Below are 26555 nucleotides of genomic sequence, written 5' to 3'. Positions count from 1 at the left end.
ATCTCCTGCACCGCGGAGGGATGTGAGGAGGTCGTGACGTCACTCCGCAGCAGCAGCTCGCGCGCACACGGCTCGCGCTCACACAGCTGTGCACCAGCCATATTGTGCACCGGCTCCAGCAAAGCGGCTGCGTCACACCCCGAAAACCGAGGAGACGGGCAGCTCACCGGGAACCACACGGGGACACACCGGGGACAAAACGACGCATCTACAGCCGGTAAGTACTGGGATGCGGCAGATGTATATAAATATATATTTATATTTCACGGTGATGCATCGGTCCCTTTATGTCTCCTCCGAGCGCGCCACAACGGTGTGTGCTTGTGTGTGTGTGTGTGTGTGTGTGTGTGTGGAAATGAAACGCCATCATCATGATGGATGGGATTCCTTGAGCCCGGTGGGGATGAGCCCTTGTTTACGTTGTTTACGTTGTTTACTCCCTCAGGTCGTTGTTGTTTTTATTTAGAAGTGAAAATGGTGAAATTGGGGAATAATTTCATGGAGAAGAAGAGCAGCGGGAAGAAGAAGGAGGAGGAAGAAGAGGAGGAGGAGGGGTTCGACACCATCCCGCTCATCACGCCGCTCGATGCCAGCCAGCTGCAGTTCCCCCCTCTGGACAAGGTGTGTGTGAGAGAGTGTGTGAGTGTGTGTGTGAGAGTGTATGTGTGTGTGTATGTGTGTGTGTGTCAGTGTCACATTAGTGTTGACAATGAAGGAAACTCGTTTCTCTTTGTTCCTCAGATGTATTATTCATGTTGTTGATGATTCTCTCCCTGAAGCTATCGCTGCGAGCCGATTGGCTGCCCCCCCCCATGCTCATGTGACCTTGTGTTCAGGTGGTGGTGAAGACGAAGGCGGACTACATCGACAGCAGGAAGGCGACGCTGCGCTCGCCGAAGATCGCCGAGTTCTCCATCAGCGTCATCGAAGGAGTTTCAGAAAGACTCAAAGTGAGAACGCCGCCGCGCGTCACGTGGCCATCACACGCCATCACACGCTTCACACACCATCACACGCCATCACACGCTTCACACGTCGATAGCGTGTCCATCACGTGCCCATAGCGTGTCCATCACATGTCCATAGCGAGTCCATCACGTGTCCATAGCGTGTCCATCGCGTGTCCATAGCGTGTCCATCACATGTCCATAGCGTGTCCATCACGTGTCCATAGCGTGTCCATCACATGTCCATAGCGTATCCATCACGTGTCCATCACATGTCCATAGCGTATCCATCACGTGTCCATAGCATGTCCATAGCGTATCCATCACGTGTCCATAGCATGTCCATAGCGTGTCCATCACGTGTCCATAGCGTGTCCATCACGTGTCCATAGCGTGTCCATCACATGTCCATAGCGTGTCCATCACATGTCCATAGCGTATCCATCACGTGTCCATAGCGTGTCCATCACATGTCCATAGCGTGTCCATCACGTGTCCATAGCGTGTCCATCACATGTCCATAGCGTATCCATCACGTGTCCATAGCGTGTCCATCATGTGTCCATAGCGTATCCATCACGTGTCCATAGCGTGTCCATAGCGTGTCCATCACGTGTCCATAGCGTGTCCATCACATGTCCATAGCGTATCCATCACGTGTCCATAGCGTGTCCATCACATGTCCATAGCGTGTCCATCACGTGTCCATCACATGTCCATAGCGTGTCCATCACATGTCCATAGCGTATCCATCACGTGTCCATAGCGTGTCCATCACATGTCCATAGCGTGTCCATCACGTGTCCATCACGTGTCCATAGCGTGTCCATCACATGTCCATAGCGTGTCCATCGCGTGTCCATCACATGTCCATAGCGTGTCCATCGCGTGTCCATCACATGTCCATAGCGTGTCCATCACGTCTGATCTCATCACATCCGTCATAATAAAGTTCTACTTCCTGCCAGGCCACCTTCCCGTTGCGCCTCCTTCCTGTGCAGCTCACCATCACCGGGGCGACGCGCTGATTCACTTAACTCGTTAACTCGGCCGTTGCCAATAATATAATTTCTCTGCAGTAGCCATTACACAACTCTCATATGTGTATATATATATATATATATATATTAGGGCTGTCAGCGTTAATGCGTTAATCTATGCGATTCATTTGGCCGCGTTAACGCACTAAAATATTTTAACGCAACTTTGTTTACTTCCGGTGTTCGTTGATGTTTTTACACTCAAACCGAGTGTCAAACGGCGGCAGTACGGTTTAACACTGGTTCCGTTTTTAAAACAATTATTTCTCCGCGAAAATAAGGAGCATAAATGAGTTTAACTCGTGGATGAATCAGTCGGGTTTCCTCCTGCTCCTCCTTCCTCCCGTCTCCCCCTCTGATACTCAGAGGAACGGAGGGGCGACGTGTCGGGGACGCGGCACGGAAAGAACTCGTCACACGAAACCTTCACCGTGATTGGTCAATCCGTTTGTCTGTCAACATTTTGGGGGAAAAACAACCAATGAACACTCAGTAAATCACAAAGGACCTCCCACCTCACAGGTGAGGCTCATTAGCAGCCTGTCAGTCAGAGAGCAGAGAACACAGCACCAGGACAACTGAGCCTCATTGAATAGAGCTGAGATTGTTCTGGAATGTTTGATGTAGAACACGTGGGGGTGTGTCACATGCAAACGCCTTTAAAAGTTGAATTTAATTTTTTTTGGTAAAATGTATAAAATGAGCCTCCAGAGGGTTAACGTGACATATTTGACTGTCAGTCAGTTATCAAGGCCACTGGTTCTGCTGTTCAGTGTTAAAGATGACAGGACCAATGGGGTCTCAATATACTTCTTTTTTTTTACTAATCTGGATGTTTCACTGAAGAAACAATTTATCATCCACAATATTAAATACCTCGCTGGCACTTTATAGGTAGGAGCCTCTTTGAAAACACAGCTCTGTGGGAAGTTTGGTCTTTAAAAAGAATGAACTTTTAACTTTTAATTGCGATTAATGAATTTCAAAATGTTCGATTAATTAGTTAATTTTTTTAAATCGATTGACAGCCCTAATATATATATATATATACAAATAAATAAATATATATTTATATATATTACTATATATATATATATATATATATATACCCTGTGTATAGTTGTAATACCCTGTGTCCTCCAGGTGACCTTGCTGGTGGTCTGTGCGCTGGCCTTCCTGGTGTGTGTGGTGTTCCTCGTGGTCTACAAGGTGTACCAGTACGAGCAGCCGTGCCCCGACAGCTTCGTGTACATGGTAAATACTGGACGTCTCACTCTGGACGTCTCAGTCTGGGCGTCTCACTGGGCGTCTCACTCTGGGCGTCTCACTCTGGGCATCTCACTCTGGACGTCTCAGTCTGGACGTCTCACTCTGGGCGTCTCACTCTGGGCGTCTCAGTCTGGACGTCTCAGTCTGGAGGACATTCACATGACCATTCATCTGTCCTCAGACCCCCTCGTGTCTCTGTGTATCTGAGCTCCATTACTTTGTTCTGTCCCTCTCCGGAGCAGCAGGGCCGCTGCGTGCCGGCCGGGATGTACGGCGGCTTCCCCCCCCAGGCCCCCGGGGGCCGCGGCCGGCTCTTCACCCTCATCAACCACTACAACATGGCCAAGCAGACCATCACCCGCTCCGTGTCGCCCTGGATGGCCATCATGTCGGAGGAGAAGGTGACCCAGCAGGAGACGGCCCAGAAGCTGGCTTGACCCCAGCTGGGGTCAGCAGGAGGAGCGTGACACGCATCAGGAGGAGGAGGTGCATTCAAGCCAACCTCCAGAGTCTGGAGCTCTGCTCCTCCTCCAGGAGAGACTCCTGGAGGAGGAGCAGAGCTCCTGGAGGCTCGCTTGAATCACACGTTATTCATTTACACTTTAAAAACAAGAGACACACACACCATCTCTGTAAACACACTCACAGTCTCTGCACACACATCTTTGTACACTGTACACACACACATTCACACACCTGTGACCCTGCAACACACTCGTCCCCTCTGAACATCTCGTGTGTGCGTCGCTCGTTTTAACGCACACGACTCGTCGCTTCGCTCTCGGCTCGTCATGACGATGACGTCCAGCCGGCGTGTGAAGTGTTTTTAGTCTTTGAAGTTTCCTCCACCAGCATTCATGAACGTCTCCGTTCATCCGTGAGCTTTACACAGCGTACGTCTTATTCATCTGTCTATTAATCTATTATTATTATCATTATATAATGCATCGTCGGTGTTGAATGTGCTCCGCATTGAAGTCGCGTCAGACTGTTGGAACGATCCGACTCGAGTCGCTCGTCCTGCTTTTCTTTACTTCATTGAACTCAAACCGTCAGATGATTGTTATTAATTATTAATTATGTACCTTTTTCAAACTGTAACCATTACCATCAAAGTGCATTTGCTACGTATAACAATGTTAAATGAAGAACTGAAATAAAGTGCCCACATTTCACACCAACGGCCAAGTGGATTGCATATTTATATATGAATAAGAACATCTTCATGAAGTGTTACATCATCAGTGATAGTAAATATTTAATAGTTAGTTAAGATCTGTGATGCTTTAACTGGGTTAATCACACACGTAATATACATGTATATATATAATATATATGTATTTATAATACTATATATATTATAATAACTATTATAATATATATTTATTGTTTAATCCCAATAAACAGATTATCATGACTATCTGGAGGCCGTGTGTCGACTCTTCTCCCCTCAGAGCTTCTCCTGAATATGAAATGCAGTAACTTATGAATTCATCCCCTGAAGTAAAGAAAGGAGACAAAACATCTCATGAAGACGACTGCTCGGTTTTACTAGAACGTGTCAGTACAGTTATGATGGATATCCACTCATCATATTAATAATAAGCGTGTCATCATGCAGCATCTCTCTAAACATGAGGCGGCTCGTCGGAGCAGCCTCCCTCAGGCGGGACGCGACGTCTCCTTCAGCCAGACGGAGGCGTTGGAAGCGGACGCGCTCCTCCATGAAGGAGCTCTGTTTAAGCTCTGGGCCAACGAGGTCAGATAGTGGTGGTCGGGGGAGGAGCCGCCCGGCGCCGCTCACAGGCCCTCAGCTCTCCACGGGAAGACGGGTTCCTCCAGGCGAGTCCTCGCGGCCCGTTAGCTGTCGTACCAATCCAGGAAGAGCAGCGAGAAGGAGCACATGACCAGGAAGAACAGGATCCAGACCCGGAAGCCCGCGTTGTTTTTGATCGCCTTGAGAAACGAGGTTACAGATTATGAACGGGAACCGGAGGGAACTGGACGCCATCGCAACGCGGCTACCTCTCGGATGTCCTCGTTTCCCTCCTTGACGTTCTCCGTGGCGCCCACCACCAGCTGATGGATGCTGCCGATATCCGTTTCCTGTCAAGTGAAGCGGACAGCGAAGTGTTAGCCTCCTCCTCCTCCTCCTCCTCCTCCTCCTCCTCCTCCTCCTCCTCCTCCTCCTCCAGCTCACCTGCTGCAGGACCTTCTCAGCAAAGACCTCCTGCAGGCGAGAGATCTCCACCACCTTGCCCTCGATCTGCCTGCAGGACACAGAAAAAAGGAATGCAGGAAATATACCCCATCAAAATAAGAGCGCGGAGAATATTAAAAGCCCTTTAAGGGGGCGTCGGTGTTACAGAGAGACACGTCTCTCTGCTCACAGCGTCCTCGGGGGACTTGATCCCGTCGTGGACCAGGAGGCGTGTGACTCACCTCACTTCGTCCACCAGGCTGTTCATCTCCCCCACCAGCCTCTGGTTCTCCTGCTCGAACTACACACACACACACACACACGAGGCAGGTACATGTTTAAATATGCTGCACATTACACTATATAATACATATATAGATATATAGACAACGCTCTAGAAACAAAGCTCAATTAGCTGAGTTATCTAATTCTTACGGTCCTTTTATGTTCTTTATTTTGAGGAGTTGAAAATGAGTCTTTATGTTCGGCCTCATTTGTATTCCTGTGTTTCAGTGATGACCTCGTTTAGACGGTGACCCTCAAAGAATCAAGGAGTCAAAGAGAAATTCTGATTTTGGCATCACTTGTATTTTTTGAATCTTTTCCATCCTCACTGAACTCCTCAGCGTGCCGGTGGAAGCTGTTCTCTCTCGACCAATGAGCAGCGGCGGCTTCTCACCATCTGGACCTCCTCCGGCGAGAGCTCGTCCTCCGCTCGGCCCTCCGGGTCCCACAGGCCCACGGGGCGGTCCGGGACCTCCGACACGCTCCTCTCTGCCGGAGAGAGGACAGAGAGACCTCAGGGTGCGCCCTCCATCCATCTCTCCCTCCATCCCTCCATCCCTCCCTCCCTCGTCGTAACGGAGGGAGCGCCACCCGGGGAGGTCACGGAGACGGAGTGATGGAGATGGCCGTTCCTCGCAGTCACTTCCGGTCACCGTGGCCCCTCCCCCACAGCAGCTCCTGGTTTCATGGGATCCGCCTCAGGACTCACCAGGACTTTCCTCCTTCACAGTCTCCTCCATCCTGGGCACCTTGCCGCGGTGCTCCGGCTCCAGCCGGGACCTGAACACACGGGTCACACGGGTATGGAGGACTTATGTCTTAAGTATAAATAAATAATTTAATAAATGCATTGATCCAGAGACTGGCCCCGTGGCCCCGTGGCCCGGGTCGTGTACTCACAGCCTCTTCTTGTCCACCGTCCTCTTCACGCGGACGGCTCTCTGCTCAGAGTACAGCTTACAGACTCCTTCAAGACACACAGGGGCCTCATGTTGGTTCAATGGCCGCCTGCCGTGACTCACAGTGGGAGCAGCTGGCCCCTGGCCTCACCTCTCAGGTAGACCTCTATGAGGTCCAGCACGGCCCCTCGGTGCTTCTTGATCTGGGCCGACGTCACCTGCTTCTCTGCTGTGGGGACAACAACGTTCTGAAAGCATTAATAAAGACGTCGCCGCCCCTCTGAGGCCTCTGCCGGTGCGTCGCGGTGAAGCCGGCGAGCACCTTCGAGGCGCAGCTGCCTGATGGCCTCGGAGCAGGTCCTCATGAAGATCTGGGCGTCCTGGTCGATCTGGTCCCGCTCGTTGTCCGTCATGCGGGTCAGATCCGACGAGATGAGGCTGCGAAACACACGAGAACAACCACGGCCGGTGAAGAGATCCCATGATGCACTGGGGCAGCGGGCGGAACGTGAAAGCGTCACACGTTACGGGCCTCCGCTCATGTTGCATCACAGAGGAAACCTGCACCAAGGGAGGGTCGGTACACCAGGCTCACTGTCGCCCCCTGGTGGACGTCTGAGGCACAACCTCACGCGTGAACAACAAACACGCAGACAACTTGAATTATGAATATGGACGAGAAATCCTCATCAACTATTTAGATGATAAACACATATTTTAAGTTATTTTTTAACAGTTATTTACATCTTCATAAACATTTAGAACTGTTGGTCGACGGACATTTGGGGGGATTTGTTCTTCCCTCGCGGCTCAATTATTCCAGACAATTAGACCGGAGACTGAGGACCACCCGACTCGCTGCTGCTCACACACACACACACACACACACACACACACACACACACACACACACACACACACACACACACACACACACACACACACACACACACACACACACACACACACACACACACGGCCCTGACTCCTGACCTTCTCTGAAATGACTCAGTGTGTGTCTGCCTGCAGCCTCGAAGGCGTTTCCCTGTTGTTGTTGTTGTTGTTGTTGACGATCGCTCTGTTAGCGTCGGCTTACCTTCCCGCGCTCACGTAATCTTTCCGGTGCTGCAGCAGAAAGTCTTTGAGCTTGGTGATGTTCGAGATCTGCCGAGACAAAGAGGGAGGAGGAGGAGGAGGAGGAGGAAGAAGAATTACTTGATGTGTTTTTTAAACTTGTACCAGGAAACTCTTTCCTCCCAACGACTGTGTGTGTGTGTGTGTGTGTGTGTGTCTGTGTGTGTGTGTGTCTGTGTGTGTGTGTCTGTGTGTGTGTGTGTGTGTGTCTGTGTGTGTGTGTGTGTGTGTGTGTGTGTGTGTCTGTCTCTGTGTGTCTCTGTGTGTGTGTGTGTGTGTGTCTGTCTGTGTGTCTCTGTGTGTGTCTCTGGGTGTGTGTGTGTGTGTCTGTGTGTGTGTCTGTGTCTCTGTGTGTGTGTGTGTCTGTGTGTGTCTCTGTGTGTCTCTGTGTGTGTCTGTCTGTGTGTGTGTGTCTGTGTCTGTGTGTGTCTGTCTGTGTCTCTGTGTGTGTGTGTGTCTGTGTCTGTCTCTGTGTGTGTGTGTCTGTCTGTGTGTCTCTGTGTGTGTGTGTGTCTGTGTGTGTCTGTGTCTGTCTGTGTGTGTCTGTGTGTGTGTGTGTCTGTCTGTGTGTCTCTGTGTGTGTCTGTCTGTGTGTGTGTGTGTCTGTGTCTGTCTGTGTGTGTCTGTCTGTGTGTGTCTGTGTCTGTTCAGGCAAACCAGAGGAAACTTGGTCCAATCCAGTATTTTCTCCTCTAATTTGCTCAAATATTAAAAAAAGACCAAATTGCTTCCTGCTCCTCAGAACCGAGCGTCAGAACACAGCTGCCTCTGTCTCTCTCTCTCTCTCCGTCTCTGTCTCTCTCTCTGTTTCTGTCACTCTCTCTGTCTCTCTCTCTTTCTGTCTCTCTCTCTCTCCGTCTCTCTCTCTCTGTGTTTCTGTCACTCTCTCTCTCTCTGTCTCTCTCTCTCTCTCTCTGTGGGTCAGCCGGAGACAGAAGTCAGACTGAAACACGACACAACGAGTGTGACTGTGACAGCATAACATCTCCGTCTTCAGCCGTCAGCTTCTTTTCACTCTAACAACCTCAATTATCAAATTGCCTCGGCAGCGTGGGGGTAACCGGGGGTAACCGGGGGTAACCGACACCGGCCAATAACGCCTCCACACATTCGTCTGCTGGCGTCGCGGCTCGGGTCTTATTTTTAAAAGCGACGTGGTTTGAGAAAGTGTCGAGACCAAAAAAGAGGAGCAATTAGTCAGAAGGCCAGAACTCTCCTCCTCCTCCTTCTTCGCGGTTCAGTGACGGGCGTCAGCGACTCAGGAGAGGCCGACCTCTGTAATAACACAATTATTAGAGGTCAAGAGTTAATTGTTGTTCAGGGCAGTGGAGCTCAGAGGAGAAGAGAACCTTCATTATGGCTCAGAGTCCTTCAGAACATGACCCGCTGTGTACCGCGTCTCTGGGAATGAAAGCTGCAGCCGTGCTGACAGGCCGTGTTTCTTTAGTTTAACAAACACCGTTATGATGCGTTTATTATGCATTCATCCATGTGTCTTACACTGGGGACAAATAACCAACTGGTGGACAGATGTTTCATTGACAAATGTGGGAAGTTAGTGTGTTCTTCATTTATCCTTCTCTGTGATCAATTTTATTTTATTGAATCTATTAAATCTATAAATTGTATTTATTTAAATTTATTAAATTTATTTATTATCTCACCTCCATGATGAAACACTCAAATCTAATCTGAAGTATTTAATGTGATTATTAGTCTATTAATCAATCAACCAGAAGTCATTTTTAAGCAAAGAATAGCAATAAAAAGCCTTTATTGTTTTAAAAGTCTTGTTTTTGTGTCTATGATGTTAAACTAAATATGTTTGAATGGTCGGAGAAAACAAAACAATACATTTGAGGTGAAACGTGCATAACACACAATTATAACTTCTTTTTATGCATGTACAACACACGTCTGACTCAGCCGACTGCACTGCAGCCTTCGACCTGCAGGGGGCGCTCGACCCACAGCGTTGGTCCGCCGGACAAAAGAAAGAGTGCGTTGTCGTGTGTGTGCGTGTGCTGTGGTGTGTGTGTGGGGGGTGGGGGGGGAGCGGGGCCTCTCCTGTGTGTATACATTGGAGCTCAGATTCCCAGCACAACCTGGAGGGTTTGAGGGGTCAGAAGGATCAATTGCTCTTGTAACTTAAGACCCTAAAGAGCGAGTAATTCCTCAACAATGAGGAGGGGCCGGCCTCGTGCACTCAGTGTGTGTGTGTGTGTGTGAGTGTGTGGGGCAGGAGGAGACAGTCTGCCGGGCTACATCTAATCTCGTCATCATCAAAGACCCCCCCTCCCCACTTTCTCTCTCTCCCCCCCCCCCCCCCCCTGCAGCCTGATGGAGCCCAAACAAACCATCAGGGGGATTATGACGAGGAAGAGGAGAGACGAAGAGGAGAGACGCGGCTTAGCGGGGGGCTTGGCGCTTAACTCCAGGTAACGGAGGCTGATGAGGACTCGTGGTCCGAGACCCTCGGAGTCCTCCGGACCCGGGGCGGTGCGGGGAGGAGGCTCCGGGGAGGAGGCGCATGCTGATGTCATTACCGTGGTTACGCCCGACTGCCTCTGGTTCAGGACGTCAACAAACACAGGAGACAACAAGACGAGGAGGAGCGGCTCGAGGAGGAGCGGCTCGAGGAGGAGCGGCTCGAGGAGGAGCGGCTCGTGTCGGTTCATTCATCATTAAGTTGATACAAAGTGTCAACGTGATGATGAAACGCATCGTGTTGTTGTGATGAGTTTAAAGATGAAGCAACAGAACAATATTTATTTATGGACGACTAGAAACGATTCATAAACAGGCCGTGTTTTACAGGTGAATACACAACCTGCCTCCTGTCCTCTGACACACACACACATACACAGAGACACACACACACACACACAGAGAGAGAGACACACACACACACACACACAGAGAGACACACACACACACACACACAGAGACACACACACACACACAGAGAGAGAGAGACACACACAGAGACACAGAGACAGAAACACACACAGAGAGAGAGACACACACACACATACACCGAGAGAGAGACACACACACACATACACAGAGACACACACAGAGAGAGAGAGACACACACACACACACAGAGAGAGAGAGACACACACACACCGAGAGACACACACACACACACACACACACAGAGAGAGACAAACACACACACAGAGACACACACACACACACAGAGACACACACACACACACACACAGAGAGAGACACACACACACACACAGAGAGAGACACACACACACGCTGTTGTATTTTCTTAATTCTTCTAGATTTAAAAACAAATATTATATGCTTTAAAGATACCAATAAATAAATATGGATATTGTAAAGTCGTGATCATTTAGAATAATATAATAATTCCTAATAATGGGCCACAGCTGAATCTATAAAAGTGCTTCAAAAGAAATATAAAATAAAACATGTTCAGAGATAAACAGATGAAGTCAAATGAATAACTTTCCTTCTTTAACTGCAGATGGGAAACATTCCTCGGCTCTAAAAGTCGACGTCCGACACGTCCGTGAATCTGCATTCCACCACTCTGTCATATGTATTTCCTATTTTACAGATTTTTTTATTAAATCGTGCAAAAGCATTAAATTTTTTTGCACGAGCCGAAAAATCTAGATGGTGCTCGGGCCTCCAGATTAAATCTGCCCGACAACAGAGCCGAGACTCGGTCGCGCGGTGAAGAGGACCCGCCTCCCGCTGACGGCGGTTTGACCCCCAGACGACTTTGAGACTCTTTAAGAGTTTCAGGTGGGAAAGATTATCTGGCTTCTTACCTGTAAACATTGTAAATAATGTTACAGCAAATTATCGACGGCACACAGCTAGAAATATAAACAGCTTCCAGACTCAACTTGAGGATACAACAGTCAGGATTATTTAGCTTTTTATTTACAAAACGCATGATTTCTTTCTTTCTGTTTTTTTTTTACACCCTGAAATTATTATTGGATATTTTTTACAGATATTTCATCACCCTGACAGCACCCTTTAGTTAACTGTGCATCAATATATTATATAAAGTCAACCATTCAGTTTATCTACAATTATAATATATTTAGTTTTATACTCTATATTTATCCATTATAGCTTTACTGGTAAATTAATTTCATATTATTATAATTTGTTCTTCCTCTGCCTGTCGTTACATTATTCTTTGAGCTGCTATAATAATGCAAACGTCCCCCCGTGTGATTAATAATAATATGAATACAGGATTAATTTATTTTATCTTAAGAGTTTCACACTTTATTCACGACAGCATCAATAAAATAATAAAAATTATCCGAACAACCATTTAAAAGTATTTATTATATATATATATATATAAAAATAATAATATTTATATATAAAATTGGGGAAATAGCTGACATCCATGTTTGTAATATTATTATTCTTATTATTATTTGGTTATTTGGGGCCATATAGACCAAAACATAACTGATGAAACCCCAAATGGAAAAAACCTTTTGGACTTGAAACCCGACCCCCCCCCCAGCATACTTTAAGTGCTGGCCGATGGCCGGTGGCCACGCCGCTATTCAGGGTTTCTAAGAAAACACCGTGAGAAGGAGCCAATTTTGGAATATCAGTCCCAAGCCGCAGTGGGGAGCCGAGCACTACTTTCTACACACAATTTACCAATTTGAAAGTGACCCGCTCCATTTAAAGTGGAGGAGGGCAGCCCGCTGGAGGAGAGCGGCGGTGAAATGGAGATCACGGCGCCCCCAAAGCGACGACCCCCGTGAGGAGAGAGATCCCCCCGACCCCGCCCGGGACACACTGGCCCTCTTAGTCGTCACTCAAGCTCTTGAAAGATGCTAAACGTCCTTCTTTTTGAGCAGGAAAGAGAGACTCACAGGCCCTCTGTGTGTGTTTGTCAACTTTGATGTTTCTCCTTCTCGTCGAGCTCCGCTGGGAACACGGAGAGTTATGCGCGTCTCTTGAAGGGCAAACCGACATCTGCTGCGCATTACGGTGCCGGGCCCGTCAACATTGTTACTGGGGACCTAATTTAATATTTTCTCTGTTTTGATCTTCCACCTTTAATCACCGCTCTCGGGAGGATCGGCTTTCTCCCCGAGAAATTGTTTTCCGAGAGCCCCGAAAGAGAAATGTTATTGCAGCGTGTTTATGGAATCACGTGAAGATGTGAGGAGGCGACTGGCACCCGGGGAAACGCCGCCCGGGTCCCGTCTGCACAGAGAGGAGAAGAACAAGAAGAAAAAAGAGTTGATCGTTGAGTTGCGGGCGAAAACCACGACGTGACCGTTCGCCGGCGGGACATTCCAGGAACGAGATGGTTTGAGATTCTATCTGCGGGGGGGGGGGGGGCGGGGGCACCCCAGGATGGGTTTGGGTTTCTTTGAATCTTTTATGAAACCACCATTTCTAATACCAACGTAACAGAACAGAACAAACCCCCGGTTGTGCAGCGCCGCCGCGGCCCGGCCCCCGACTGACGCTCAGAGACATCAGGTACGACTTAGCGGCCCGACTCCCCGAGGGAAACCTGAAGTGGTCCTTCAAGGTGCCTTTGAAGAGGTTTGTGTTACGATGTGTACGATACTCATGTCAGGCCAAGGACTCCTGGCGGAGGATCAACTCTCATGACACGAAGCCTCGGAGTTCCCGATGATCCATCACCTCCTGCCAGCCGCCGGCGGAGGAATCAAATGTGAGATGTTTTCGAGAACTAATTAAACGCCAACGTCGGCCCGGGGTCACGGTTCAAATATTTCTTCTTTTTCTTCCATAAATATATTTAAAGCGATGTGAAGTTGTAGGAAAGTCTTTCAACAGAGGGACTCGCCGTGTCTTTAAGTTTTTAAGTCGTGCTGACGGCTCGATCTCATTGGGCAATTTTCTGGGTGGGTTCAAAGCCCAGAATCCGGGCCTGTCAGGGTCGGGGCGCCGCGGCGCTCGGACCTGACAGCTGGCACGGAAGATTCTGGGCATGAAACCGGTCGGTCTGGCCAGTTGGCCCGATGCGATTGGGAATAAAAAATAAAAAAAACAGCTTAGCTTTTGTCTTCCCAGATCTCAAGCGGAGCACTTTACCCCGAGCGGGACGGGATGTAGACATTCCTGAAGTCTGAGTAAAAATAGTGTTCTTTTAGGAGCGACGTGTTATTTCAGTAATCTTTATCTCTCTGCGTCCAGGAGGCGGCATTCTGGATCGCTCGCTTCAGAAGTCCACTGACTTCAGATCAGTCGTTGAGGATTTCTTTTAGTTTGAACTCAATTCTTTGTGAGTGGACACAGATATCGGCCTGATGGGTCGTGGAGGTCTGGGTCGCGGAGGTCTGGATCGCGGAGGTCTGGGTCGTGGAGGTCTGGGTCGCGGAGGTCTGGGTCGTGGAGGTCTGGGTCGCGGAGGTCTGGATCGCGGAGGTCTGGGTCGTGAAGGTCTGGGTCGTGGAGGTCTGGGTCGTGGAGGTCTGGGTCGTGAAGGTCTGGGTCGTGGAGGTCTGGGTCGTGGAGGTCTGGATCGTGGAGGTCTGGGTCGTGGAGGTCTGGGTCGTGGAGGTCTGGGTCGTGGAGGTCTGGATCATGGAGGTCTGGGTCGTGGAGGTCTGGATCGTGGAGGTCTGGATCGTGGAGGTCTGGGTCGTGGAGGTCTGGATCGTGGAGGTCTGGGTCGTGGAGGTCTGGGTCGTGGTCCATGCCTACGACCAACTATTATACACTCTGTCTTACTAATTGAATGTATTTTAACTCTAATCTGTCCTTCTGGTCACATGACATCTATTGTTCTGTCCATCCTGGAGAGGGATCCTCCTCTGTTCTCTCCTCAAGGGTTCTTCCCATTTTTCCCCTGAAGGGTTATTTGGGAGTTGTTCCTGATCCGATGTGAGGTCAAAGGTCAAAGGTCAGGGATGTCTATGTGTACAGATTGTAAAGCACTCTGAGGCAAATTTGTAATCTGTTAGAATGGGCTGTACAAAATAAACTGAATTGAATTGAGATATGAGCTCAACAGACCATGTGACGACTGCAGGGCGTGTGCCAGATGGGTTGAGCCGACCAAACAGCGGTCAGACGCCCTGGTTGCTCCCCGCGATGCCAGAACAGTGAGCGCTCTGCAAGATGGAAACGCCTGGAAACAGACGTTGTATTCAAAGCCGACCAAACGGTCCGACCGCAGCAAGACGGACAACGGAGCGCCGCTCTGAGGGGAGTCGGGTTTGAACACACACAACGACAGCGGATCTGGTCACATGACCTTTTGATTCGCATCACGACAACACTTTGAGGTGAAGTCATTTCCCTTTGGAGTACATGGAACATTCACAGGGAGACAATAAGCTGAGTCAGGGAGTTAGATGATGATGGTTTCTGGGCTTGGACATATGATATGAATCATGTTCTGCTTACATTCACAAGGCATTAACAGGTTGTTTATGGGTGTCTTGCAATGTGACAGCCTCCTCTAATATCTATCAATATGTAATGTCAATAATTGTTATGAATCAATACGCATGTCTACTTTATGGCAATACTGGATGTTTGTATGAGTTTAGCATTAATGTAGTGAAGTGCTATTACGTTAAATTATGTCCTGTATTTTATCACCATATGAATAACAGACATTGGGATAATGAAACATAACAATAATAGCAACAATGACACATGTCACATGCAACAATGTAGCATGTCATAGGCTTACTTCATGCAACAATGTAGCATGTCATAGGCTTACTACATGCAACAATGTAGCATGTCATAGGCTTACTACATGCAACAACGTAGCATGTCATAGGCTTACTACATGCAACAACGTAGCATGTCATAGGCTTACTACATGCAACAATGTAGCAAGAGCAACAATGACATGTCATAGGCTTACTTCATGCAACAATGTAGCATGAGCAACAATGACATGTCACATGCAACAATGTAGCATGTCATAGGCTTACTTCATGCAACAATGTAGCATGTCATAGGCTTACTTCATGCAACAATGACATGTCATAGGCTTACTTCATACAACAATGACATGTCATAGGCTTACTTCATGCAACAATGACATGTCATAGGCTTACTTCATACAACAATGACATGTCATAGGCTTACTTCATGCAACAATGACATGTCATAGGCTTACCTCATGCAACAATGTAGCATGTCATAGGCTTACCTCATGCAACAATGACATGTCATAGGCTTACTTCATGCAACAATGACATGTCATAGGCTTACTTCATGCAACAATGACATGTCATAGGCTTACTTCATGCAACAATGACATGTCATAGGCTTACCTCATGCAACAATGTAGCAAGAGCAACAATGACATGTCACATGCAACAATGACACATGTCATAGGCTTACAATGTAGCATGTCATAGGCTTACCACATGCAACAATGTAGCATGAGCAACAATGACATGTCATAGGTCTACTACACGCTCCACTGGCATGAAGCGGGCCATCTGTTCCAGCCGTTCCAGCCGTTCCAGCCGTTCCAGCCGTTCCAGCCGTTCCAGCCGTTCCAGATGTTCCAGCCGTTCCAGCTGTTCGCTCACACGTCGGCAGCTCGATGCTAGCCCCGTTAGCCGCGGTTAGCTCGAGGAGGCACTCACCACTTCCTTGGCCTTCGGGGAGAAGCTGCTCTTGGCTCTGCTCCTCTTGAAGATCTCATCTCTGGGCGACGAGTCAAAGCCGACTCCGATCGCCTTGTTGCGGGTCTTCACCGTCTTCACGCTGGCCCTGAACAGCAGCGTGATGTCCGCCGCCATGTCTGCCCCGCAGCAGCAGGCTCAAAACAAACCGACACGTCACCAACTGACGACGTCATCGCCGCGCGACCCGCTGGATTTTCCCTGAGACGGAGAAAGAAAGCCTTACATTTCTCCTTAAGGTTTCTCCAGTAAGTATTTACTGCACGTGTTGCGCCTCGTAGTATTTACATGCTGCAAAGCTCTGAGCTGCAAGGAAGCCTCCATTCAGCTGGCGCGAAAATATGACAATAACATACTAATCTGTTAAATATATTAACTTAAAAAATGACTTAAATCGAAGGCTTTGCCTTTCAGTAAGATTGTTATGTGTAATAGTATAGTTACATTTAGCCGTGTTACATGTTATGTACTGCAAGGGTGCAGGTGAACCTGGATGAAGAGGATGACGTGTGTAATAATGCCATCACAACTTCTTGAAGGGATGTCCAGCAGGAAGCGGAGACCCAACTGGACCGACCAGGAGTGTCTTCTTCTGGCTCAGCTGATGCAGGAGAGGAAGGAGGTCATCAGAGGGAAGTGCAGCAGCGGCGTGTCCATACAGGACAAAAGACAAGCCTGGGAGGAAATCGCCCAATCCATCAACATCGCCTTTCCACAGATTCAGCGCACAGTTTCTGACTGCAACAAGAAGTGGGAAAACCTGCTGGCCAAGTCCAAGGAGGAGATCAAACGACAGAGAAGACAAGGACTCTCAGGTGAGGAGCAGGCTGTGACTCAGCAGATCCACCGTGAGTCGAACACACTGTGCTTTGACCCGTCCCTGCAGAAGGCCTGTCCGTGGTGCACTTCAGCCCCGTGACCCAGGTGGTGATCTCTGTGATGAACCTCTCAGAGATCCTGGACAGAGAAGACGCTTCACTCTCTGAGTTTGTGGAAGCTCAACAAAACAGGTGATGACATTTTTGGGGTGGTTATTTTATTTTGCTTTGACTGAAAAAAAGCGTCACTTTATAAAAATAATCCATTTAATTCATATAGCGCTTTTTAAGGTGGTTAGCATACCGTACACACGGCTACAGGGAGACATTCAGGGTTAAGTGTCTTGCTCAAGGACACATCGACTAGGGCGGGGGTTGAACCGCCAACCCCGTGTTTGAAAGACAGACCTGCTAACCACTGACCCACAGGTGACCCGTAAAAACAGAGCAACAATGTAGCATGTCATAGGCTTACAACATGCAACAATGTAGCATGAGCAACAATGTAGCATGAGCAACAATGTAGCATGAGCAACAATGTAGCATGTCATAGGCTTACAACATGCAACAATGTAGCATGAGCAAAAATGTAGCATGAGCAACAATGTAGCATGTCATAGGCTTACAACATGCAACAATGTAGCATGTCATAGGCTTACAACATGCAACAATGTAGCATGTCATAGGTCTACTACATGCAACAATGTAGCAATGTAGCATTTATTGAAAATATGTGTTATTACAAGACATTCCGTATGTTCCCACTTCAACTTAATGTCCTTGTTACATTTGTGTTGTTCACAAAGGTCCCTGTTGTTGTTGTTGTTTTAGCAGTGATGAAGACGGACACGAGCACAGGCTGGATGAACGGTTCTCACACACACGCCCCCTGAGGGAGCTCCACCTCCCCTCGTACCCCGATGCACCTTCTTCTCCGGCAGAGCAGAAAATGTCTGATTTGATGGACGTCTCCAGATCCCTGGCGGTGCACTTCAGCGCTCACCACCACCACGGCGCCGCCGCCCCCCCGGGGCGCCCGGAGGCCCCCGCCTCCTCGCCCCCGGCCGGTCACCGCACGACGCTGCAGGAGCGGATGGATTTGGAGATGTCCGTGCTGAGGAGACAGGAGGCGGTCCTCAAGCTGCAGGAGGAGTATTACACACTGAAGATTCAGCAGATGAAAAAGCAAACGGGGCCGCGCTCAGAGGCCTGAGGAGGTCGCGGAGGACGACCTGTCGGACCCCGCAGGACGTCGGATATATCGTCTCCACACGCACGTCTGAGTGACATCACATCACGCAAGAATAAAGTGTTCCCAGCTGGATGCAAACCTATTCGCATGAGAAGATTTCAGTTTACTTTCAGGGTAACCGACTTGCATGAGAAGATTTCAGTGTTTGGCCCTTGCTTCAGGGCCATATCACGATACGTCTTAAAATACAAGCGAGTGTGAGAAGAACACGTGACACAATAACAGAAGTTGACACAACCGTGTTTATTTTAATTACATCTGTAAAAAAAAAAAAAATTCCAGAAGCCCAAGTTATTCTTTACAGTATAAATGCGTTTCTGTCCACTCGTCTAGTTTTACACTGTGAGAAATGTCGTTTATTTACCGATTCATGCCATTTAGGCCTAAGTGCAAATTTGGAAGCTGTAAATGTTTGACATGTACCGACATACATATTTATGAAAACTGAAGCGGGGCGCGCCAACGAAAGCAAAGCTACAATAATGTCCTGTCTAGACTAATGTAGCAATTTGTGTGTAATATTTCTCATAAAATGTGTTTATTTTGGAGTTGGCCCCCCGATGTGAGCGGCGGGGCCCCGAGTGTTGAATACAAGTCTGTTATTTGCTGCGTGGTTTGCTCATTTCCTTTGTTAGTGTTAGTGCGGACTGTTGCTGAGTCAGCAAGCAGCGAGAAACTTCTAGAGAAACTTTACTATTGCTCTCAGCGCGAGGAGTCGACGGAGCGCTGAAGAGTCCTCAAACGCTCATGGAGCTGCATGTGCTGCTCTGGTTAGACGTTTGGCAGGCGGCTGCTTGACGACGCATTTTATCCAAATGTGTGTCATGGAGTCAAAGGTTTTATTGAAAAGATTATTATTATTATCACACGTCATGATTATTCTCCAATTCATCATTTTTCATCTGACGTCCCACATGATTTAAAGTACTTCACCTGCCCCACTCACATATATATACAGGACTGTCTCAGAAAATTAGAATATTGTGATAAAGTTCTTTATTTTCTGTAATGCAATTAAAAAAACAAAAATGTCATGCATTCTGGATTCATTACAAATCAACTGAAATATTGCAAGCCTTTTATTCTTTTAATATTGCTGATTATGGCTTACAGCTTAAGAAAACTCAAATATCCTATTTCTAAATATTAGAATATCATGAAAAAGTATACTAGTAGGGTATTAAACAAATCACTTGAATCGTCTAATTAACTCGAAACACCTGGAAACACATTTTCAAATGTTTGATTTTGTTTTGCTGTTATAAATCTTTTTTTTTACTTGGTCTGAGGAAATATTCAAATTTTATGAGAAGTGCCCATCAAGCCAATCCAACTTGTGGAGGTGCTTCAGGAAGCGTGGGGTGACATTTCAACAGATTACCTCAACTAATTAACAGCTAGAATGCCAAAGGTCTGCAATGCTAGAATTGCTGCAAAAGGAGCATTCTTTGAGAAAAGCAAAGTTTGAAGAAACAAATTAATACTTCAAATACAAATCATTATTTCTAACCTTGTCAATGTCTTGACTATATTTTCTATACATTTTGCAACTCATTTGATAAATAAAAGTGTGAGTTTTCATGGAAAACACGAAATTGTCTGGGTGATCCCAAACTTTTGAACGGTAGTGTATACAGGACTGTCTCAGAAAATTAGAATATTGTGATGAAGTTCTTTATTTTCTGGAATGCAATTAAAAAAACAAAAATGTCATGCATTCTGGATTCATTACAAATCAACTGAAATATTGCAAGCCTTTTATTCTGATTTATTGCTGATTATGGCTTACAGCTTAAGAAAACTCAAATATCCTATCTCTAAATATTAGAATATCATGAAAAAGTATACTAGTAGGGTATTAAACAAATCACTTGAATTGTCTAATTAACTCGAAACACCTGCAAGGGTTTCCTGAGCCTTGACAAACACTCAGCTGTTATAAATCTTTTTTTTTACTTGGTCTGAGGAAATATTAAAATTTTATGAGATAGGATTTTAGAGTTTTCTTAAGCTGTAAAAAATAATCAGCAATATTAAAAGAATAAAAGGCTTGCAATATTTCAGTTGATTTGTAATGAATCCAGAATGCATGACATTTTTGTTTTTTTAATTGCATTACAGAAAATAAAGAACTTTATCACAATATTCTAATTTTCTGAGACAGTCCTGTATTATATATATAATATATAAAAATATATATAATATATATATTATATATATTATATAAACATACTGTATATATATATATATATATATTTTCAATGGAATAAAACCGGGATACTATCAAACTACTGATTATATTTAACTGTATAATAATGAATATAATAATTTCTCTAGGTAAGTAAAAAAGAAATATTCAATTAAAGAAAATAAAAACAATACTTGAGTTAGATACTCTATACCACAATGTTTATTACTATTTGGCTCCTTATGTTTCTTTTCAGAAGACACATTTTTAAATCAAATAATACATATTTACATTAGTTTATCTTCCACTCAAAGTTGTTTTATTTTAATATTACTGATTGTTTTCATCTCTTTAAACTTTCCCTCCAGTTTAATAGGAAGCTGACTTTATTCCTTTTATTCTATAATAGTGTCAGCTGAAGCTATAAATGTGGAGCGGTGCAGCAGCGGTGACTCCCTGAAGTCCCGCTCCACATTCCTGAAGCATTCCTAGATACGTGTGTGCTGAGCGTGAAGGTGACGGTTCCCATCCCTCCCGCCCTGACAGATGAGCCATGTTCCGGAGCGTCCTGCGGCCGCCACTTAGCGGCTGACAGGGAGCCCGTCATCTGCACTTTCTCTTTGTGAGGACTGATATCAGAGCTGTTGCTCCACACGACTCCTCCTCCTGGTCCACGGCCGTCCCTGGACTCCTTCTTCTTCTTCTTCTTCTTCTTCTTCTTCTTCTTCTTCTTCTTCTTCTTCTTCTTCTTCTTCTCCTTCTTCTTCTTCTTCTTCTTCTTCTTCTTCTTCTTCTTCTCCTTCTTCTTCTTCTCCTTTTTCTTCTTCTTCTTCTTCTTCTTCTTCTTCCCAGTCTCACTTCTTCCTGCTGTATTTCCCCGTGTGTCCCACGCTGTGTGCCGTACTCTCCTCTCCGCCTGTGTTGTTTCTTTTTGGGGTGTAGTCTGAAACCCGAGCCAGCGGCGCTGTGATATCCCATCCAGCTGATCCCAACTGGAGATTGTCCCCTTTGATGCCGGTTCGCCCTCTTCTGTCTGTTTTGGCCGTCGTCACTTGAAGCCGTCGTAGGAATGTGATGCAGCTTGATTTGATGAGGAGCAATTACGTGGGAGGGAGCTGCTACCTTTGAGGTGACGGCTCAGCTGCCACGCCCTGCCGGCTCTGAGCCTCTGGACACGAGAGAGGCCGCTCGTCTCCTCCTCCTCCTTTTCCTCCTCCTCCTCCTCCTCTTCCCGACACACGACCTGACAGGAGTCCACAGGTGAGGCCTGAGAGAGACGATCTGGCCTCGGCAACTGTTTCGGTTGGCGTGACGTCAACGAGACAAAGAGGAAGAAGAGAGAGAGAGAGAGAGAGAGAAGAGAGACAGAGAGAGAGACAGAGAGAGAGGGAGGAAGGGAGGGAGGGAAGGAGAAAGAAAGAGAGAGAAAGAGGGGAGAGGGAGGGAGGGAGAGACACAGAGAGAGAGAGAGATAGGGAGGGAGGTAGAGAGAGAGGGAGAGAGAGAGAGAAAGAGGGGGAGGGAGGTAGAGAGAGGAAGGGAGGGAGAGAAACGGTATTTGTCATCGGTGCCAGGGACATGTTTGACTCATGTGGTAATAAACCTCTGAGTTTCTCCTTTGATTACATGCTAATTATCGGTAATTACCACTAACAATAATTAGTTTATTGGTCCTAATTGGCAAATATGCAACAGTGTTATTATTTTTTAAAGTTGGCAGGATGAGCAACGTGAAGGTTCTCACGGGGATGTCAACTGTGCGTGGGCGTGCCCGCCTGAGAGGATTTGTGTTCTGTTGTAACCATCCTCACAGCCGACCTTCATCCTCCGCTGGAGGTCAACCTGTAAACCTGCTGGAGAACGTAATCATTGGAGAGAGAGCAGCAGAGAGACACCGGCGGCTGAGCAGATGTCGCATCACAAATGTGATTTTCCAGAATTCCGTCGCTCTTACGAACGCTTAACTTTATTCAGAGGAGACCGGGCGCTGCCCGTTACCGGGGGCAACGGGATCGACCGCAAGTTACGCTTTTTATTTCACCGGCGACAGCCAAAGAAAAAGAGAAAGAGACCAGATCACCTCCACTGAGGGAGTTCTGTCTTCCCCTTCACCACGAGCTCAAATATGGAAGACCACAACAAAAGGGATAAAAAGTCATTATTATGAGATATGAGACTTTCTATCTCATAATAATGACTTTCTATTTTATAAAATGACTTTTTATCTTATAATAATGACTTTCTATCTCATAATAATGACTTTTAACTCATAATTTCGACTTTCTATCGCTTAAAAAACAATGTTAGTGGTGGAAATGGGCTTCCATACATAAACAACACGCGTATTCAAGAAACTACTTCTTGGGCTCCTCAGCGATTGGCCGACGGCCCTCAATGACATCATAGTGTCCCTCAGCGATGAGGTCATGGTGCAGAGAGCTTCACATGTGATATAATCACAGTGTGACAATATGTCCAGTTTTAACCTTTAACCCCAGCTTCTTTTTAGGCTTTTGCCTAAAAAAAACATACCCAAACTAAAAAAAGGTGTGCCTCCTCAACCATAAAGGCTATTTGAATAATGTTTGTGTGAGAATGAAAGTAAACACTTGTGAGAATACTCCAGGTGTGTAAATATCAGCCTCTGGTTCCTGGTTAAGATTAAATGAAGATGGCAAAAGTTACAGGTTCGCCTGGTAAAACTCACTTATTATTATGATTATCTCTTTGGAACGATGCAGTTGGAAGGTTTCAACTTCCTCAGCATCAGAGCAAAATATCTGAAGAGCATCTCTGCAAAGTTTGACTTTGAAAAAGTGAAGCGGAACCAAATTAGAGCCTCGTGAGTGGAGACCGTTGAGGCAAGTGCTCAAATATGAGCATTTGGGCACATTAGGGCACCGTCTGTGCCATTTGATTTTTCTCAGGTACCAGACTCTATACATTTCACTTTTATATTACTAATGGGGTTCAATACATGGAAATACAGCATTAAAAAAAAGCATTTTTAAGCATTCTGGATATGCTTGACTTCATCGTTTTTCCTCACCGCTCCTCGGAGTCGGCCTCTGTCGCCCGGCCAATGAAACGGGATCCTCTTTGTAATTAAAGCCGCTTAGAAAATTGGATCATTTTTTTCTGCCTGGACAGCTTTCACATTCCAGCCTAATATGGCATCGGAGGCTTTTGAAGTTTTGGCTGTCTTGGCTAGTCCCAAATTATACCTTTCACCAGCCAATCATAAGGGAGCTGCAACCCGACAGTCGCAGCCGAGTCCTCGCAATCAAGCGCCCGGCGTGACGAATCCACGGCGAATCCGTTACAACCTCTCCGTCTGAGCCTTTTAACTTCATCCACCTAAAGTAAAATATATGTTATGATGTTGGTTCAAACTGCTACTTCCCCAGTGACCCTGAGTGATGCTACGTATGCTAACGGAGTGTGAAGACGACGGTATTTGTTGCTACGCTAGTCAAAGTCCTTTGAGCCGTCGCCACTTGTATGCAAAATAATTCACATTTCCATTTTTAACATTTTAAAATGTCAAAAAAATATTTTATCATAAGACAAAAGACAATGGATGACCTCTATGTCATGTGACCTTAATGTCATGTGACTTCTATGTCATGTCATGTGATCTTTATGTCATGTGACCTTCATGTCATGTAATGTGACCTTTATATGTCATGTGACCTGTATGTCATGTGACCTTCATGTAATGTGACCTCTGTCATGTAATGTGACCCTTCTGTCATGTGACCTTTCTGTCATGTGACCTTAATGTAATGTGACCTTTATGTTATGTCATGTGACCTTCATGTCATGTAATGTGACCTTTGTGTCATGTGACCTTTATGTCATGTGACCTTCATGTAATGTGACCTCTATGTCACGTGACCTTTATGTCATATGACCTTTATGTCATGTGACCTATGTCATGTAATGTGACCTTTATGTCATGTGACCCTTATGTCACTTGACCTTTATGTAAAGGTCGCGATTAAACCGCTGAGAAGCCGACCAGCCAGAACTACAACAATGGCGTCCATTGTTCCTCCTCAGGCTCGTCTACTTCAGGACAAACCTCCGAGACACCGGAACATGAACTGATCAGCGTTCTGGTGGTTTATCTCCACCAGAGAGAGAGAGAGAGAGAGAGGGCGAGAGAGAGAGAGAGAGAGAGAGAGAGAGAGAGAGCGAGAGAGAGAGAGAGAGAGAGAGAGGGAGAGAGAGCGAGAGAGAGAGAGAGGGAGGGCGAGAGAGAGCGAGAGAGAGGGAGGGCGAGAGAGAGCTGACTGAAACCACATGGAACGGGTGAGGAGGAACTCATCATGTGACAGCATAGGCCACGCCCCCCGTCCAGGAGGAACTCAGCTGGAGAACAAAGTGCTGGTGGAGGATCCATGAGGATCAGAGGAGGAAACACACAATTACACTCATTAACATCATTCAACCTTGGAAGATGGTTTATTTTATTTTATTATGAGGTCTGCTCTTTTATGTCTGGTGGGGGGAGGGGGAGGAGGAGGAGGAGGAGGAGGGTCATGAACACGATGTGAAACACTTTCTCCTTCATGTGAACGCTTTGATTTTGTGTCCTTTGAGACGCTGAAGCAGTTTAAAGACTTCATTTCTCCTCAAGAAACATCAGTCTTCACTAAATCACACCTGGACAGGGTTCACATGACACAAAGGTCACAGGACACAAAGGTCACAGGACACAAAGGTCACATGACACAAAGGTCACATGACACAAAGGTCACATGACATAAAGGTCACATGACACAAAGGTCACATGACACAAAGGTCACAGGACATAAAGGTCATATGACACAAAGGTCACATGACACAAAGGTCACATGACATAAAGGTCACATGACATAAAGGTCACAGGACACAAAGGTCACATGACATAAAGGTCACAGGACACAAAGGTCACATGACACAAAGGTCACATGACACAAAGGTCACATGACACAAAGGTCACATGCTACAAAGGTCACATGACACAAAGGTCACATGACATAAAGGTCATATGACACAAAGGTCACATGACATAAAGGTCACATGACACAAAGGTCACATGACATAAAGGTCACATGACACAAAGGTCACATGACATAAAGGTCATATGACACAAAGGTCACATGACACAAAGGTGGCGTAACGTTGACTCCAGATCTAAACTAATCCAGAATAAATTCCATCTGCTTACATGACCCAGATATGTAGAGTGATCTTTTCTGTCTGCAAATATCCAACATAAATATATATATATATATATATATATATATATATATACAGGACTGTCTCAGAAAATTAGAATATTGTGATAAAGTTCTTTATTTTCTGTAATGCAATTAAAAAAACAAAAATGTCATGCATTCTGGATTCATTACAAATCAACTGAAATATTGCAAGCCTTTTATTCTTTTAATATTGCTGATTATGGCTTACAGCTTAAGAAAACTCTAAAATCCTATCTCATAAAATTTGAATATTTCCTCAGACCAAGTTAAAAAAAAGATTTATAACAGCAAAACAAAATCAAACATTTGAAAATGTGTTTCCAGGTGTTTCGAGTTAATTAGACGATTCAAGTGATTTGTTTAATACCCTACTAGTATACTTTTTCATGATATTCTAATATTTAGAGATAGGATATTTGAGTTTTCTTAAGCTGTAAGCCATAATCAGCAATATTAAAAGAATAAAAGGCTTGCAATATTTCAGTTGATTTGTAATGAATCCAGAATGCATGACATTTTTGTTTTTTTAATTGCATTACAGAAAATAAAGAACTTCATCACAATATTCTAATTTTCTGAGACAGTCCTGTATATAACACATATTTTAAATAAGA

The 26555-nt window shown here is 46.1% G+C and overlaps 3 protein-coding genes across 5 annotated transcripts; 2 read left to right on the top strand and 1 right to left on the bottom strand.

The window, feature by feature from the left end:
* The first annotated feature begins 47 nt into the window (after positions 1-47).
* LOC130208437 (neuronal vesicle trafficking-associated protein 1-like) lies at positions 48-4437 on the top strand. 2 transcript variants are annotated; one of them, XM_056437556.1, is made up of 5 exons: positions 48-217; positions 467-621; positions 837-950; positions 3131-3241; positions 3499-4437. In XM_056437556.1, the coding sequence occupies exons 2-5, from the start codon at positions 475-477 to the stop codon at positions 3691-3693; spliced, it is 567 nt and encodes a 188-aa protein (XP_056293531.1). In that variant the 5' UTR covers positions 48-217; positions 467-474; the 3' UTR covers positions 3694-4437. The 2 variants fall into 2 exon arrangements, with proteins under 2 accessions (XP_056293531.1, XP_056293530.1); XM_056437555.1 differs by having other exon boundaries at positions 50-217; positions 446-621.
* A 348-nt stretch (positions 4438-4785) lies between these two features.
* Positions 4786-16602, bottom strand: stx18 (syntaxin 18). The gene is made up of 11 exons (XM_056437554.1): positions 16396-16602; positions 7737-7804; positions 6963-7078; positions 6792-6869; positions 6642-6708; positions 6451-6521; positions 6136-6230; positions 5699-5757; positions 5457-5526; positions 5282-5362; positions 4786-5212 (listed from the first exon to the last, which is right to left on the bottom strand). Exons 1-11 carry the CDS (start codon positions 16549-16551, stop codon positions 5117-5119), a joined length of 957 nt encoding a protein of 318 aa, XP_056293529.1. The 5' UTR covers positions 16552-16602; the 3' UTR covers positions 4786-5116.
* An 11-nt stretch (positions 16603-16613) lies between these two features.
* LOC130208438 (uncharacterized) lies at positions 16614-19538 on the top strand. Of its 2 annotated transcripts, XM_056437558.1 has the most exons (4): positions 16614-16682; positions 16974-17249; positions 17321-17444; positions 18084-19538. In XM_056437558.1, exons 2-4 carry the CDS (start codon positions 16976-16978, stop codon positions 18463-18465), a joined length of 780 nt encoding a protein of 259 aa, XP_056293533.1. In that variant the 5' UTR covers positions 16614-16682; positions 16974-16975; the 3' UTR covers positions 18466-19538. The 2 variants fall into 2 exon arrangements, with proteins under 2 accessions (XP_056293533.1, XP_056293532.1); XM_056437557.1 differs by lacking the exon at positions 16614-16682 and having other exon boundaries at positions 16696-17249.
* Positions 19539-26555: the final 7017 nt, after the last annotated feature.

This window comes from Pseudoliparis swirei, chromosome 18 (genome assembly GCF_029220125.1).
Source record: "Pseudoliparis swirei isolate HS2019 ecotype Mariana Trench chromosome 18, NWPU_hadal_v1, whole genome shotgun sequence".
Lineage (NCBI taxonomy): Eukaryota > Metazoa > Chordata > Actinopteri > Perciformes > Liparidae > Pseudoliparis > Pseudoliparis swirei.
The sequence above is the reverse complement of the archived record's forward strand: the minus strand, read 5'-3'. Positions and strand labels throughout refer to the sequence as shown.